The sequence below is a fragment of the Bos javanicus genome, chromosome X, assembly GCF_032452875.1.
Source record: "Bos javanicus breed banteng chromosome X, ARS-OSU_banteng_1.0, whole genome shotgun sequence".
In the NCBI taxonomy this organism is placed as follows: domain Eukaryota; kingdom Metazoa; phylum Chordata; class Mammalia; order Artiodactyla; family Bovidae; genus Bos; species Bos javanicus.
In genome coordinates, this window is record NC_083897.1 from 56971942 (window position 1) to 56990331 (window position 18390).

The 18390-nt window shown below is 40.9% G+C and overlaps 1 protein-coding gene across 2 annotated transcripts in view; it reads left to right on the forward strand.

Moving 5' to 3' along the window:
- The first annotated feature begins 3427 nt into the window (after window positions 1–3427).
- The window catches only part of RADX (RPA1 related single stranded DNA binding protein, X-linked), a 96765-nt gene continuing 81802 nt past the window's right edge, over window positions 3428–18390 (forward strand). The window contains exon 1 of one of the 2 annotated variants that reach the window (XM_061409345.1): window positions 3428–4193. In XM_061409345.1, coding sequence (XP_061265329.1) covers window positions 3551–4193 — 643 coding nt within the window. In that variant the 5' untranslated portion in view covers window positions 3428–3550. The remainder of the gene's footprint in view (window positions 4194–18390) is intronic. The other variant, XM_061409344.1, reaches the window with a different exon arrangement.

An 18390-nucleotide genomic window follows, 5' to 3' on the forward strand; every position in this document is an offset into this window, starting at 1 on the left:
CAATTACTATTGAGCACTTATTTAAAATACTTGGGTGTCTTTTACATATAACAGAAAGAAGTATAGGAAACAATAAAGAAAAATAAATTTCTACTCTCAAAAGGCTTATAGTCTAGCTAAATTAGTGGCTCCTAACAAGGAGTAATTTTGACTCCCAGGGAACATTTGTCAATGTCTAGAGATATTTTTGGTTGTTACAACTGGGAGGGCATCTAGTTGATAAAGGCCAGGAATGTTTCTAAACATCCTCCAGTGCACAAGACATTCTCACAACAAACAATTTTCCAGTCCCAAATGTCAAGACTCTTCAGGCTGAGAAACCCTGAGTTAGGGAGATGAGCTACATACATTAGAAGTTTTGTTTTTAGTGGGATGAATCGAGAGAGTGGCATTAACATATATACACTACTATGTGCAAAATACATAGCTAGTGTGAAGCTTCTGTAAAGCACAGGGAGCTCATCTCAATGCTCTGTGATGACCTAGAGGGTAGGATGGGTTAGGGGGTTGGAGGGAGGCTCACGAGGGAGGAGATATATGTATACTCATAGCTGATGCACATTGTTGTAAAGCAGAAACTAACACAACATTGTAAAGCAATGATACTCCAATTTAAAAAATTGAAAACTGCAAAGCAAAACAAGATGGAATCTAGAAAGATGGTACCGATGATCTGATGTGCGAGGCAGCAAAGGAGACACAGATGTAAAGAACAGGCTTTTGGACTCAGTGGGATAAGGAAAGGGTGGGATGATTTGAAAGAATAGCATTGAAACATATACGTTACCATATGTAAGATAGCCAGTGGGAGTTTGATGTATGACACAGGACACCCAAAGCCAGTGCCCTATGACAACCTGGAAGAATGGGATGGGAAGGGAGATGGGAAGTGGTTCAGGATGGAGGGAACACACGTATGCCTATGGCCGATTCATGTTGATATATGACAAAAACCATCACAATATTGAAATTAGCCTCCAATCAAAATAAATAAAATTTTTAAAAAGATATCAAGAATGTTTCTCTATCACAGAATCTATTTTTGCTGTTCCCTCCAATTTCAGTGTCTCTTCCCAAGAAGTCCACACACTCACTCCCTCACTTCTTGCAGGTCTCTGCTCTGTTCAATTTCTGAATAGAAAACCCTCCCTTAATCATATTGTATTAATACACATTAACTCCTGCTCCCTCTCCTCACTTTCCCCTTAATATGTTTTTTGGTCTCCAAGGCAAGGCTGCACCTGGTCTAGAGCAGACACTCAATAAATACATGTAGAATTAGTGAATTGGTTAAATATTAATAATGGTAGGGTTCTTCAGCCCAAGCAGTGAGAAGCTTGAGTAAAGGAGCCTGACTACTGTTATCTGCAATGGTCTAGAACAGTGCCTGCCTTTTGGTAGGGACTTCATAAATAGTGAATTAAGAATGATGAAATAGAGAACCAAGGGAGATTAATATAATCAAGGCATGCTTATTTCTATCTTTGAAAATATTCTTGGACAATCACTACATTCTGTGTATACTGGTGCATCTGGAGATATATAAATATATATAAATTCTCACTATTCTTCTCAGAATTTTCACATTACATTCATTCCCTATACATTCCTTGTAGTTTAGAAATGCAGCTTCTGAAATTCTATATCCTGCCTGTATTTTAAGCCAGATATTGTATAAAATATATTTTAAAAATTGTAAACTAAAGGGAGCCCTTCACAAGCCAGTTCTATAGTTTTCTGTCTTCATTTGCATTTAATCATAAATTCACCCAACCTGCACTCAGTGAGCCACTACAATTATGTGAACGCTAATAGCAAGAGCAGCTAATGTTTATGGAGGATTTTCTGCACCAGGAACTGTCCTAAAGGCTGTGCATACTTTATCCAGTTTTGTTCATACTACCAAAAGCCCGGGGTTCCCAGGTGGCACTAGTGGCAAAGAACCTGCCTGCCAATGCAGGAGACGTAAGAGACACGTGTTCAGTCCCTGGGTGAGGAAGATCCCCTGGAGGCGGGTACGGCATCCACTCCAGTACTCTTGCCTGAGAAGCCCATGGACAGAGGAGTCTGGCGAGCTACAGCCCACAGGCTGGCAAAGAGTGGGACACGATTAAGTGACTTAACACACATGCATGCAATATACGTGAACGTGATAACATGGATCGCCTGTGTACGTGCGTGCTAAGTCGCTTCAGTCCTGTCCGACTCTTTGTGACCCTTTACGCAAGAATCGGAGAAGGCAATGGCACCCCACTCCAGTACTCTTGCCTGGAAAATCCCATGGACGGAGGAGCTTGGTGGGCTGCAGTCCATGGGGTCGCTAAGAGTCGGACACGACTGAGTGACTTCACTTTCACTTTTCACGTTCATGCATTGGAGAAGGAAATGGCAACCCACTCCAGTGTTCTTGCCTTTAGAATCCCAGGGACAGGGAAGCCTGGTGGGCTGCCGTCTCTGGGGTCGCACAAAGTTGGACACGACTGAAGCGACTTAGCAGCAGTAGCAGCAGGCAAGAATACTGAAGTGGGTTACCATGCCCTCCTCCAGGGGATCTTCCCGAGCCAGGGGTCGAACACGCGTCTCTTGCGTTGGCAGGGGGGTTCTTTACCACTAGTGCCACCTGGGAAGCCCCCATTTACTTTCTGTCACTGGCCCAAGGGGACTTCCCTGGTGGCTCAGATGGTAAAGATTCTGCCAAAGGCCCCGCCCCACCCCACCCCACCCCCAACTCTGAGCTTTGACTACTTGCTTCTGGCTTCCAGCCAGTTCTCGTCACCGTAGCCTCTCGGTACCCTCCCTACTAGAAGTGTCACGAGGGCTCCTCCCCTCCCTCTGGTTACTTTGCTTTGGAAACCCTGGCGACCAGAGCTTTTCCCGCTTCTCCAATCCGGGCATTCCAGCCGGCTCTAAGTTAGAGAACCCGCCGCGCAACCACGTGTGTTCCGTTCAGTTCAGTCGCTCAGTCGTGTCCGACTCTTTGTGACCCCATGAATCACAGCACGCCAGGCCTCCCTGTCCATCACCAACTCCCAGAGTTCACTCAGACACACGTCCATCGAGTCAGTGATGCCATCCAGCCATCTCATCCTCTGTCATCCCCTTCTCCTCCTGCCCCCAATCCCTCCCAGCATCAGAGTCTTTTCCAATGAGTCAACTCTTCGCATGAGGTGGCCAAAGTACTGGAGTTTCAGCTTCAGCATCATTCCCTGCAAAGAAATCCCAGGGCTGATCTTCAGAATGGACTGGTTGGATCTCTTTGCAGTCCAAGGGACTCTCAAGAGTCTTCTCCAACACCACAGTGCGTTACTGCCTAATAATAGTTCCTGGGATACAGAAGCCCGCCTGGCGAGGGGCAGGGCCAGAGAGCCGAAGCACACACGCGAAGCACACACGCGTAAAGTCTTTGTAGCTTCGCGACGGGGCGGAGCCTTAGGGCGGCCCCCTGGGGCCGAGTAACATTTAAGGCTCGAGCGCGCAGTTTCTTACTCTTTTAGCTTCGGACCCGGCAAGCTGGCTTTTGAAAGTGAAGAGGGTACGCAGTCACCTAGCAATGTCTGGTGAGTCGGGTCAGCCTCAGGCTGACCCATCCCAGGCTGGGGTCGATATGCCGCACCCTGAGAGAAATGGGGCTGCGGTCCCGAGAGGTGTGGTCCGACGGGTCGGTGCCTTAGGGCGCCGGTCCTGGATCCAAAAGGTTTTTGAGCAAGTAATAGATTCACCTCGCCGGTGGGTCACCCCATTGGAGGTGGTTCCTGTTGCAGTTTTGGCCGTCCAGAGATACCTGTTAGAGGATGAGCCACGCGACGTGAAACCTAAACCTCCGCTTTACTGCTTTGATGTGACAATCTCAGACGGGGTGTACCAAGAGAAGTGCTACCTGGACCCCAGCCTGAATTCTCTCGTATATAAAAATATCCTCAAAGTTGGCATAGAAGTGAGAATTTTCAGAGTCTCGTGCATTTACAACGAGAAAAGAATAGGCCAGGGAATCTTGTGCATAGATAACGTTCTCTGTGGGGAGTTGCTGGAGTCTGTTTCTCTAGAAACTCCCTTCAGAAATAGTGCGCACCGAGAGGTCCCCGAGAGACCTTTAAGAGGCGAAAAAAGTCATTACCTGCCCCTGTGGAATAACGAAGATCCGTATGGAGATATCTGGCTAAACAATAAGCAACCAAAGGAGCACGAATTTAACCGTAAGTAATTGGAGGGAATGCCGGGGGGGTTAAAAAATAGTTTTTAGGAATTCACTTTAATGGAAAAGGAAACGAAGGTGTTTGGGTCTTGTTAATTATAAGCCGGGAGTGGTAAGAGACAAGCTTTGCAGGGTGACGGAGACGGTCGCTTAATGAAATTTGCACAGCTTGTGTCTTGGGTTGATTGTGAAAAGGGGCCATGTCGGCAAGTGGCTTGCATGTGGTTTAAATTTAATCTGACGAACGTAGTCTCATTGCAGTCATTGTTCCTCACGTGTTGGTTATACATTTGACGGAGTGAAATTCATTTTAGTTCTATTCCCATTCCAGTCATGGAAGTAGTACTTTGTGTTGTTGGAAAGATTTGAATTCGGCATAAACGTTGTAAAAATTTGGGGTTTGCCTTTTTAAACTTTGATTCAAAAAAGGATGTTCGTTGATTTATTCATTAGTTTACATTTAATGAAATGCCATTTGTATACCGTTAACTGTAGCAGTTACCTAAATACTGTTTTTGGAATGTGTGATTTTTGTGGAAAAGCTTGAAGTTCTCATTTTTGTGTTTATTACTTACCACGAACAAAACTAATCTAAGTTCAGTTTCATAAGAAGGAAGTTAACCTGATAATGCTGGCTCCTTAGTCATCAGCCACTGCTCTAAAATATATTTTTATTTATAAGAGATGGAAATGAGCAGAATTATAGGTATGTAGGTATATGGAATGGAGAAGGCAATGGCAACCCACTCCAGTACTCTTGCCTGGAAAATCCCATGGACGGAGGAGCCTGGTAGGCTGCAGTCCGTGGGGTCGCTAGGAGTCGGACACGACTGAGCGACTTCACTTTCACTTTTCACTTTCATGCATTGGACAAGATAATGGCAACCCACTCCAGGGTTCTTGCCTGGAGAATCCCAGGGACGGGGGAGCCTGGTGGGCTGCCGTCTATGGGTCGCACAGAGTCGGGCACGACTGAAGCCACTTAGCAGCAGCAACATATTTAGTAGAGTGCCCATTTCCCCATTTTATACTATTGTTTTTAATTATATCTTTAATCTAATTAATTTATAGGATTTCTTTGCTAAAGGCAGTAAATTTTTACCTGCTGTATATTTCAGGTTATTTTCTCCCACTGTGTCTCTGTTCTCTTAGATTTGTTGTGTGCTTTTGTGCTTTTTAAACTTTTCTATTCGGTATACTGTGTACACAGTAAAAGAGAAAAATCTTAAAAATACAACTATATATATATTTATGTAACCATCCCCCTAGATCAAGATATGGAGCATTTCAGGAACCCCCAAAATTTTCCTCTTCTGGTTCAGTACCCTATTTCAAAAGTAAACTATAATACGTCAGAGACAGCTTTTTAAAATGTAAGTTAGGAGAATTCCCTGGTAGTCTAGTTGTTAGGACTCCACTTCCACTGTCCAGGTCCAGGGTTCCATCCCTGGTCAGGGACCTAAGATCCTGCAAGCAGAGGGTGCAGGCAAAAAGTAAAATGGAAGTTGGACTGTGCCACTTTCCTGCCTAAACCCCTCCCCAGGGCTCCCCATTGCACTTAGACAAACATCTAGACCACCTACCAGGATCCACGTGGCCCTATGGTGTATGCAAACTCTTTCTGTAAAGAGATGGTAAATCTTTTTGTCTTTTTGAGACTTATGATTTCTGCTGCAGCTATTGAACTTTGCTGTTGTTTATGGAAAGTGGCATAGAAAATATGTAAATGTATGGGTTATTTTATTAACAAATCCTGGCTGCTGCTGCTAAGTCGCTTCAGTCGTGTCCAACTCTGTGCCACTCCATAGATGGCAGCCCACCAGGGTCCCCCGTCCCTGGGATTCTCCAGGCAAGAACACTGGAGTGGGTTGCCATTTCCTTCTCCAATGCATGAAAGTGAAAAGTGAAAGTGAAGTCGCTCAGTCGTGCCCGACTCTTAGCGACCCCGTGGACTGCTGGCAGCAGGCTGTATTTGTCCTGAGGACCACAGTTTGCGGAGCCCTGCTGTACACAACTGCAGCCTTCTTACTTCTCTTCTGCACCATGTTGTTTCAGCATACGGGCCGCCATTTTTCCACCCCACCCACCAGCCGCCTTTTTTTTTTTTTTTTTTTTTCCCGGCCGCCATTTTTCCACCCCGCCCACCAGCCGCCTTTTTTTTTTTTTTTTCCGGCCGCCATTTTTCCACCCCGCCCACCAGCCGCCTTTTTTTTTTTTTTTTTTTTTCCGGCCGCCATTTTTCCACCCCGCCCACCAGCCGCCTTTTTTTTTTTTTTTTTCCGACCGCCATTTTTCCACCCCGCCCACCAGCCGCCTTTTTTTTTTTTTTCCGGCCGCCATTTTTCCACCCCGCCCACCAGCCGCCTTTTTTTTTTTTTTTCCGGCCGCCATTTTTCCACCCCGCCCACCAACCGCCTTTTTTTTTTTTTTCCCCTTGCCGTTTTCGGCTCAGACGGTAGTCTGCCTGCAATGCAGGAGACCCAGGTTCAATCCATGGCTCAGGAAGATCCCCTGGAGGAACTGGCAACCCACTCCAGTATTCTTGCCTAGAGAATACCATGGTCGGTAGCCATTTCCTTCTCCAGGGGATCTTCCTGAGCTAGGGATCGAACCTGGGTCTTGTGCATTGCAGGCGGACTTTTTACCATCTGAGCCACTAGGGAAAGTAGAGTCCGCCTGCAACGCGGGAGATGCAGGAGAGAGGGGTTCAGTGCCTGGTTCGGGAAGATCCTCTGGAGAAGGAAATGGTTACCGACTACACTATTCTTGCCTGGAGAATCCCATGGACAGAGGAACCTGGAGGGCTACAGTCCATGGCGTCACAAAGAGCGGGACACGACTGAGGGACTAACACTTTATTGTTATTACACCACTATAACAGAATTGATAACACTCAGAAATTATTTTGTTTTCTTTCTCCTCCCTCTAATTTATAAGATCCTTGGGGGTAAGCACTCGTGTGTGTGTTTTTTTTTTTTCACTGCTGTGGTCTATTTTTCTTATAGCCAGGAAAATGTGTGGCACATAGTAGGCAGTTTAGAAGTGTTCATTGAATAAAGGAATGAATGAAATAGATTATATTAATAGGTTTTCTGATGTTGAACCACTACTGTTTCTACTTGGTCATGCTTGTTATTGTTACCTCTATATATTCAAGTGAATTTGATCCATAAGTTTTGTTATATTTTAGGAAAGTACTATTTCAGTTCAATTTTGATACCAGATTAATTAATATTAGTCTAAAGAATGAGTTAGGAAGCTTTCCTGTTTTTCTGAACTTAGAAAAATAACATGTTCTTTGAAGGTTTGGTGGAATTTACCCCCAAAACTATTTGAACCTGGGACCTTGGGTGAGCATTGGGAGTTCGGAAAATGTTTTCCTTTTCAATTTTTGAGAAAGTAGTAAAACCTGTAACGCTTCTTTTGAGTGCATTTTTGAGAGTTGACATTTCACTGGGAAATCTCATTTCACCTAAATCTCAGAGCTGTACATAATCTACATGTTTTAATCTCTATCTTGTCAGTTACATCCCCTGATATGTTCCTAAAGTTCAAGTCTTCACCCTTTTTCGTGATCAGCCTTGGCAGAGGTTTGTCTACTGTCTTGTTACTCAAAAATAAGACTTTTAACTTTACTAATTAAAAGTCTGTATCAGGGAGATGTTTCTACTTTATTTGTACTGTCCTCTTTAATTATTTTTACATCCTTTGTTCATTTTTTATTTTTGTTTTTGGTACTTCCTTCTAGAGTTGAATGCTTGGTTTATTTATTCCCTTCTTTATTTCTTCCAAAAGCTTTAACAGTTCTGAAATTTAACACAGTTACTGTTTTGGCTGTATACCCCAGGTTTTGAAGTATAGAGATTTTATTTTTACTCATTACTCATATTTTCTGATTTTAAATTTGAGTTTCTGTTTACCCCGAAAAGTTTAGAAAAAGTTTGCTTATTAGCTGTGCAGTTCCTTGTTATACCAGGTTTTAAATTTTTTAATTAGAACATTCCATGTCCTTATTTTAAAATCTATTTTATTTGCCCATTTCTTTGAGAGGAATATTGACTTCTTTTTAGGAAGGTGATTTTGTTCATTTCTGCTTATATTTCTAAAAGTTTTAAGTTTAGATCTTTCAGTAATACGTAAAATTTCATAACTTGAGTATATCTTGGTGGATTTTACACTTAACAACATAGAATTTCTCTTAGTCCCTTTTTGCCTCAAATTATATTTTGTCTAATAGTACTGTTTACCACTTACATGGTCTTTTAGCATTTACAGCCATGATTCTCAAACCTGAGTGGGCATCCACATCACCTCAAAGTGAAAGTGAAAGTTGCTCAGTCATATCCGACTCTTTGCAACCCTATGGACTATAGTCCATGGAAATCTTCAGGCCAGAATACTAGAGTGGGTAACTTTTCCCGTCTCCAGGGGATCTTTTCAACCCAGGGATCGAACCCAGGTATCCCGCTTTACAAGAGGATTCTTTACCAGCTGAGCCACAAGGGAAGCCCAAGAATACTGGAATGGGTAGCCTGTCCGTTCTCCAGCAGATCTTCCGGCTGCAGAACCTGGGTCTTCTGCATTGCAGGCGGATTCTTTACCAACTGAGCTATGAGGGAAGCCATATGACCTCAGAAATTCAGATTGCTGGATCCTGCCACCAGTTTATGATTCTCAGTACATCTGCCCTAGAATTTACATTACTAACACATTGATTCTGCTGGTGCAAAGGCCACACTTTGATAACCACTGGCTTAGTGTATATTTCTTTGCTCATCACTTTATTTCCATTTTTTTAAAAATGGTTTTTGCCATACATTCACATGAATCAGCCATGGGTGTACATGTGTTCCCCATCCTGACCCTGCCTCCCACCTCCCTCCCTTCCCATCTGTCAGGGTCATCCCCATGTACCAGCCCTGAACACCTTGCCTCATGCATCAAACGTGGACTGGCGATCTATTTCACATGTGATAATATACATGTTTCAATGCTATTCTCTCAAATCATCCTTGTTTTAGGTTTCTCTGCATAGCTAAGCCTTTTCTTTTTTACCCAAACAAATTCTTTTTCTTTCAAGAGATGAAGTTAATCAAGTTACGTTTTATGTAATTAATGATGTTTATACTTATTCTTGCAGTCCTACTTTATTATATGCCATGCATTATTTTTTAAAAAAGTTTATTTATTTTAATTGGAGGCTAATTACTTCACAAATTGTATTGGTTTTGCCATACATCAACATGAATCCGCCACGGGTGTACACGTGTTCCCCATCCCAAACCCCCTCCCTCCTCCCTCTCTGTACCATCCCTCTGGGTCATCCCAGTGCACCAGCCCCGAGCATCATGTATCATGCATCGAAACTGGACTGGCTATTCATTTCACATATGATATTATACATGTTTCAATGTCATTCTCCCAAATCATCCCACCCTTGCCCTCTCCCACAGAGTCCAGAAGACTGTTCTATACATCTGTGTCTCTTTTGCTGTCTCACATACAGAGTTATCATTACCATCTTTCTAGTTTCCATATATATGTGTTAGTATACAGTATTGGTGTTTTTCTTTCTGGCTTACTTCACACTGTATAATAGGCTCCAGTTTCATCCACCTCATTAGAACTGATTCAAATGGATTCTTTTTAATGGCTAAGTAATACTCCATTGTGTATACATACCACAGCTTTCTTATCCATTTGACTTCTGATGGACATCTAGGTTTCTTCCATGTCCTGGCTATTATAAACAGTGCTGTGATGAACATTGGGGTACACGTGTCTCTTTCAATTCTGGTTTCCTCGCTGTGTATGCCCAGCAGTAGGATTGCTGGGTCATATGGCAGATCTATTTCCAGTTTTTTAAGGAAACTCCACACAGTTCTCCATAGTGGCTGTACTAGTTTGCATTCCCACCAACAGTGTAAGAGGGTTCCCTTTTCTCCACACCCTCTCCAGCATTTATTGTTTGTAGACTTTTGGATCCCAGCCATTCTGACTGGCGTGAAATGGTACCTTATTGTGGTTTTGAGTTGCATTTCTCTGATAATGAGTGGTGTTGAGCATCTTTTCATGTGTTTGTTAGCCATCTGTATGTCTTCTTTGGAGAAATGTCTGTTTAGTTCTTTGGCCCATTTTTTGATTGGGTTGTTTTTTTTTCTGAAATTGAACTGCAGGAGTTGCTTGTATTTTTTTGAGATTAATTCTTTGTCAGTTGCTTCATTTGTTATTATTTTCTTCCATGCTGAAGGCTGTCTTTTCACCTTGCTTAGAGTTTCCTTTGTTGTGCAGAAGCTTTTAATTTTAATTAGGTCCCATTTGTTTGTTTTTGCTTTTATTTCCACTATTCTGGGAGGTGGGTCATAGAGGATCCTGCTGTGATTTATGTCGGAGAGTGTTTTGCCTATGTTCTCCTCTAGGAGTTTTATAGTTTCTGATCTTATGTTTAGATATTTAATCCATTTTGAGTTTATTTTTTGAAAGTGTTCTACTTTCATTCTTTTACAAGTGGTCGACCAGTTTTCCCAGCACCACTTGTTAAAGAGATTGTCTTTTCTCCATTGTATATTCTTGCCTCCTTTGTCAAAGATAAGGTGGCCATAGGTGCATGGATTTATCTCTGGGCTTTGTATTTTGTTCCATTGATCTATATTTCTGTCTTTGTGCCAGTACCATACTGTCTTGATGACTGTGGCTTTGTAGTAGAGCCTGAAGTCAGGCAGGTTAATTCCTCCAGTTCCATTCTTTCTCAAGATTGCTTTGGCTATTCGAGGTTTTTTGTATTTCCATACAAATTTTGAAATTATTTGTTCTAGCTCTGTGAAAAATACCATTGGTAGCTTGATAGGGATTGCATTGAATCTATAGATTGCTTTGGGTAGTATACTCATTTTCACTGTGTTGATTCTTCCAATCCATCAACATGGTATATTTCTCCATCTATTAGTGTCCTCTTTGATTTATTTCACCAGTGTTTTATAGTTTTCTATATATAGGTCTTTAGTTTCTTTAGGTAGATATATTCCTAAGTATTTTATTCTTTTCATTGCAATGGTGAATGGAATTGTTTCCTAAATTTCTCTATTTTCTCATTATTAGTGTATAAGAATGCAAGGGATTTCTGTGTGTTGATTTTATATCCTGCAACTTACTATATTCATTGATTAGTAATTTTCTGGTGGAGTCTTTAGGGTTTCCTATGTAGAGGATCATGTCATCTGCAAACAGTGCGAGTTTTACTTCTTCTTTTCCAATTTGGATTCCTTTTATTTCTTTTTCTACTCTGATTGCTGTGGCCCAAACTTCCAAAACTATGTTGAATAGTAGTGGTGACAGTGGGCACCCTTGTCTTGTTTCTGACTTTAGGGGAAATGCTTTCAATTTTTCACCATTGAGGATAATGTTTGCTGTGGGTTTGTCATATATAGCTTTTATTATGTTGAGGCATGTTCCTTCTATTCCTGCTTTCTGGAGAGATTTTATCATAAATGGATGTTGAATTTTGTCAAAGGCTTTCTCTGCATCTATTGAGATAATCATATGGCTTTTATTTTTCAATTTGTTAATGTGGTGTATTACATTGACTGATTTGGATATTGAAGAATCCTTGCATCCCTTGGATAAAGCCCACTTGGTCATGGTGTATGATCTTTTTAATGTTTTGTTGGATTCTGATTGCTAGAATTTTGTTAAGGATTTTTGCATCTACGTTCATCAGTGATATTGGCCTTTAGTTTTCTTTTTCTATGGCATCTTTGTCAGGTTTTGGTATTAGGGTGATGGTGGCCTCATAGAATGAGTTTGGAAGTTTACCTTCCTCTGCAATTTTCTGGAACAGTTTGAGTAGGATAGGTGTTAGCTCTTCTCTAAATTTTTGGTAGAATTCCACTGTAAAGCCGTCTGTACCTGGGCTTTTGTTTGCTGGAAGATTTCTGATTACAGTTTCAATTTCCATGCTTTTGATGGATCTGTTAAGATTTTCTATTTCTTCCTGCTCCAGTTTTGGAAAGTTGTACTTTTCTAAGAATTTGTCCATTTCTTCCAAGTTGCCCATTTTATTGGCATATAATTGCTGATAGTAGTCTCTTATGATCCTTTGTATTTCTGTGTTGTCTGTTGTGATCTCTCCATTTTCATTTCTAATTTTATTGATTTGATTTTTCTCCCTTTGTTTCTTGATGACTCTGGCTAATGGTTTGTCAGTTTTATATATCCTTTCTAAGAAACAGGTTTTGGCTTTGTTGATTTTTGCTATGGTCTCTTTTGTTTCTTTTGCATTTATTTATGCCCTAATTTTTAAGATTTCTTTCCTTCTACTAACCCTGAGGTTCTTCATTTCTTCCTTTTCTAGTTGCTTTAGGGGTAGAGTTAGGTTATTTATTTGACTTTTTTCTTGTTTCTTGAGGTATGCCTGTATTGCTATGAACCTTCCCCATAGAACTGCTTTTACAGTGTTCCACAGGTTTTAGGTTGTTATGTTTTCATTTTCATTCATTTCTATGCATATTTTGATTTCTTTTTTGATTTCTTCTTTGATTTGTTGGTTATTCAGCAATGTGTTGTTCACCCTCCATAGGTTGGCATTTTTAATAGTTTTTCTCCTGTAATTGAGATCTAATCTTAATGCATTGTGGTCAGAAAAGATGCTTGGAATGATTTCAATGTTTTTGAATTTACCAAGGCTAGATTTATGGCCCCGGATGTGGTCTATCTTGGAGAAGGTTCTGTGTGCACTTGAGAAAAAGGTGAAATTCATTGTTTTGGGGTGAAATGTCCTATAGATATCAGTTAGATCTAACTGGTCTATTGTATCATTTAAAGTTTGTGTTTCCTTGTTAATTTCCTGTTTAGTTGATCTATCCATAGGTGTGAGTGGGGTATTGAAGTCTCCCTCTATTATTGTGTTATTGTTGATTTCCCCTTTCATACTTGTTAGCATTTGTCTTACATATTGTGGTGCTCCTATGTTGGGTGCATATATATTTATAATTGTTTTATCTTCTTGGATTGATCCTTTGATCATGATGTAGTGTCCTTCTTTGTGTCTTTTCACAACCTTTATTTTAAAGTCTATTTTATCTGATACCAGTATTGCTACTCCTGCTTTCTTTTGGTCTCTGTTTGCATGGAATATCTTTTTCCAGCCCTTCACTTTCAGTCTGTATGTGTCCCTTGTTTTGAGGTGGGTCTCTTGTAGACAACATATATAGGGGTCTTGTTTTTGTATCCATTCAGCCAGTCTTTGTCTTTTGGTTGGGGCATTCAACTCATTTACGTTTAAGGTAATGATTGATAAGTATGATACCATTGCCATTTACTTCATTGTTTTGGTTTAAGTTTATACACCCTTTTGTTTCCTGTCTAGAGAAGATCATTTAGTATTTGTTGGAGAGCTGGTTTGGTGGTGCTGAATTCTCTCAGCTTTTGCTTGTTTGTAAAGGTTTGAATATTTTAATGAGATCCTTGCTGGGTACAGTAATCTGGGCTGTAGGTTATTTTCTTTCATCACTTTAAGTATGTCCTGCCATTCCCTCCTGGCCTGAAGAGTTTCTATTGAAAGATCACCTGTTATCCTTATGGGAATCCCCTTGTGTGTTATTTGTTGTTTTTCCCTTGGTGCTTTTAATATTTGTTCTTTGTGTTTGATCTTTGTTAATTTGATTAATATGTGTCTTGGGGTGTTTCATCTTGGGTTTATCCTGTTTGGGACTCTCTGGGTTTCTTGGACTTGGGTGATTATTTCCTTCCCCATTTTAGGGAAGTTTTCAGCTATTATCTCCTCAAGTATTTTCTCATGGTCTTTCTTTTTGTCTTCTTCTTCTGGGACTTCTGTGATTCGAATGTTGGGGCGGTTAACATTGTCCCAGAGGTCTCTGATGTTGTCCTCATTTCTTTTAATTTGTATTTCTTTTTTCCTCTCTGATTCATTTATTTCTACCATTCTGTCTTCTACTTCATTAATCCTCCCTTCTGCCTCCCTTATTCTACTATTTGTTCCCTCCAGAGTGTTTTTGATCACATTTGTTGCATTATTAATTATATATTGACTCTTTTATTTCTTCTAGGTCCTTGTTAAACCTTTCTTACCTCTTCTCAATCCTTGTCTCCAGGCTGTTTATCTGTGATTCCATTTTGTTTTCAAGATTTTGGATCATTTTCACTATCATTGTTCAGAATTCTTTATCAGGTAGATTCCCTATCTCTTCCTCTTTTGTTTGATTTGGTGGGCATTTATCCTGTTCCTTTACCTTCTGGGTATTCCTTTGTCTCTTCATCTTGTTTCTATTGCTGTGTTTGGGGTGGCCTTTCTGTATTCTGGCAGTTTGTGGAGTTCTATTTATTGTGGAGTTTCCTCACTGTGGGTGGGGTTGAATGGGTGGTTGTCAAGGTTTCCTGGTTAGGGAAGTTTGTGTCGGTGTTCTGGTGGGTGGATCTGGATTTCTTCTCTCTGGAGTGTAATGAAGTGTCCAGTAATGAGTTATGAGATGTCAGTGGGTTTGGAGTGACTTTGGGCAGCCTGTATATTGAAGCTCAGGGCTGTGTTCCTGTGTTGCTGGAGAATTTGCGTGGTATGTCTTGCTCTGGAACTTGTTGGCCCTTGGGTGGTGCTTGGTTTCAGTGTAGGTATGGAGGCATTTGACGAGCTCCTGTCGATTAATGTTCCCTGGAGTCAGGAGTTCTCCAGTGTTCTCAGGGTTTGGACTTAAGCCTCCTGCTTCTGGTTTTCAGTCGTATTTTTACAGTAGCCTCAAGACTTCTCCATCTATACAGCACCGTTGATAAAATGTCTAGGTTAAAGATGAAAAGTTTCTCCACAGTGAGGGACACCCAGAGACATTCACAGAGTTACATGGAGAAGAGAAGAGGGAGGAGAGAGTTAGAGGTGACCCGGATGAGATGAGGTAGAATCAAAAGAGGGAGAGAGCAAGCTAGCCAGTAATCACTTCCTTATGTGTGCTCCACAGTCTGGACCGCTCAGAGATGTTCATGGAGTTAAACACAGAAGAGAAGAGGGAGGAAGGAGACAGAGGTGACTAGGAGGAGAAGGGGAATCAAAAGTAGAGGGATAGATCCAGGCAGTAGTCAGTTCCCTAAGTGTTATCCACTGCCCAGAATACCCAAAGAGTGTCACAGAGTTAGGTAGAGAAGAGAAGGGGGAGGGAGGAGATAGAGGGGACCTCGTGGAGAAAAAGGAGAGTCAAAAGGGGAGAGAGCAATCAAGCCAGTAATCACACTCCCAAGTAAAAATGGGTACTGAGGATTGGGTTCTTAAAGGTACACAATTGATAACAAATACCAAAAAGCAAAGATTAAAAATCTAGAGTAGAGGTTGGATTTTCAAAAATACAATATTAAAGAAAAAAAAGTCACAAAATTATAAAAAAAATATATATATATATATGAAGTTTGCATTAAAAAATAGGGTCTCTCTTTTTTTTGCAAAGTAATGGTAGGTTATAAAAATTAAAATTAAAGGAGTAATAAGGACTTAAAATTTTTTTTCAAAATAAAGAATGATAGTAAAAATAGTAAAAATATATCTAGAATTTTCTCTGTTGTTGTGGGCAGTGTGGGTTCAGTTCATTTTCGGATAGTTCCTTGGTCTGGCTTATATTTCTCAAGGTCTATATGCCCCTTACTATGTAGTCGGTACTAACTACAGGGTTTTAATCTATTGCATCTGTCACTTCCAAGGCGGTTCCCTCTGTTTTAGCTTCTTCTGTTTGCTGGTCTCTTCAGTGTCTGATTTCTACCCTAAAACAAGGGGGTGGTGGTGGACACTTTTTTAGGCTCACTTGTTCAGTTGTGGTGTGGGGAGGGAGGGATGCTGCAAACAAATAACACTGGCGTGTGTTCGCAGTGTCTCGGCAACACTAGGTTTGCCCCTGCTCACGGCATGTGTGCTTTCCCTTTGTACGCTGCTTAGGCTCTAGGTTGCTCTGCCATGAACTGTCTGAGACCGGCCCTGGGTTGTATGCACTTCCCAGGTCTAATCCACTCAGGTTCAGGTACTCGGGTAGTCCTCAGAGGGGCAAACTCGGTTGGGCCTGCGTTTTGTGCCCTTCCCAGGTCCAAGCAGCTCAGGTGACCAGGTGTTCGGTGAGCGCAGTCACTGCGACTTAAGGCCTCCCCCATCCCTGCCGCTCGGTTTTCTGGCTGTACAACTAGTGCACCTTCTCAGGCGGATGTTGACTGTCCAGAATCCCAAGAAGTCTTGGTTAGCAATGAAGCCTGCTTGCAGTTTGGTAGATAATGCCTCTCTGGGGCTGCGACTGCCCCCTTCTGGCTCTGGCTGCCTGTCCCCGGAGTGGGATGGTCTGCAGTGGGCTAGCTCTGCTCAGTCGTTCTGTTATCGGACCTGATGGTTTCTTAGGTTAGGGCTTTTCATGTAGCTCTCATCAGTCCTTTGTTCTGTGAGCAGGCCTGGTGGCATCTTACGTTAGGGCTTTTTGCGTGGTAGCTATCCCACAGTCTGGTTTGCTACCCCAAGTTAGTACCCTCAGACTGCCCTCCGGGCATTCAGGCCCAGTCCTTACTCTAAGCAATGCAGCCTGCGCCTCGCTGCCCAGCCCCCACTTGCTAGTGGCGGATGCAGGCGTCTGTGCTGCTTCTCCACTGAGGGATTTACCGTGGGCATGTAATCTGTGGGTTTTAATTATTTATTTATTTTTCCTCCAGTTATGTTGCCCTCTGTGGTTCCAAGGCTCACACAGACTTGGCAGTGAGAGTGTTTCCTGGTTTTGGAAACTTCTCTCTTTTTTAAGAGTCCCTTCCTGGGACGGAGCTCCATTCCTACCTCTTTTGTCTCTCTTTTTGTCTTTTATATTTTTTCCTACCTCCTTCCAAAGACAATGGGCTGCTTTTCTGGGTGCCTGATGTGCTCTGCCGGCATTCAGAAGTTGTTTTGTGGAATTTACTCATCGTTCAAATGTTCTTTTGATGAATTTGTGGGGGAGAAAGTGGTCTCCCCATCCTGTTCCTCCACCATCTTCTTCCTTGTCCATGCATTATTTTTTTAACTATTTGAAAACATTTTTATCTTAGTGATTTAAGAGTATTATATTTTTATTCTCTTCAATGTTTTAGCATAATTATTTGAACTTGCATTTTATGTCAATATCCAGAATTATTTAGAGTTTTTAATATTCTCCTGCACAAGATGTTTAGGACTCTACTTAATCATAATGCATTTTAGCATACTGCTACATTGGATTTTAAAGTATTTGATTTAGGATTTTTGCCATTATAAATGTTTGGGGTTTTTAGTTCTCTTTTTTACTATTTGTTATAATTTTTAAGATTTATCTAAGTTTATCAAATGAATTGGTACAATTTTTATACTTACTGTGCTCTAGAACAACTGAAGAGAAAGCTATTCTTTGAAAATTGTTAACCATGTGAATCTGGTGCAGTTTGGAAGGTCATTATTAGGAACTTTTTCATTTTCTTCCATGGTTATTGATGTGTTCCAGTGTTCTGTTCTTAGGGCAACTATATTGGTAGTTCATATGTTTCTAGAAGACTATCAGTTTCATTGCTGTTTTCATGCTTAGTGCTATATAATCATATAATCTTTAAAATGATTTTCTCTATGTTTATAGGTGATCACATTCTGGGTGTTATCTTTTTGTTTGATTTTTTCCTGATTGCACTTATAAGGTTTTACCTTTTTATTAATTTTTCCAGGGAATTGGACTTAACAGTCATACTGTTTTCTAATTCATTATTTTCAATTTTTATCTTTATTCCTCTTTATATTCCTTAGACTTATTCTTTTGAAGTGGTTTTCAATGTAATAATAATATTAAGGCTTTATTTTCTTTTTTTAAACTCTCCTTCTGAAGTACAGAGTGGAGTTTTCCAGAGGCTGCATGTCAAGGACATTGAAACAGACTGAATAAATGCCAAAGAAAATATGATTTATCCAGCTGTATTCTTTTAAGCTAGATAATAAAGAGATCTGCAAAAATGTAAAACAATACCACTCTTCCCACTACATTTTTGATTTTGAACAATGTAGTCATTTTTCAAAAATACATCTTTTTACTATGTATAACAGATTTATTGTTTTTGTTTTAAAGGAATTAATAAATATTTTTATTTCTTAGTTTTACTATGTAATATGGTAAGTATTGGTAAATATTACCCACGTAAACAGAAGCTTATTGAGAAGGCAATGGCACCCCACTCCAGTACTC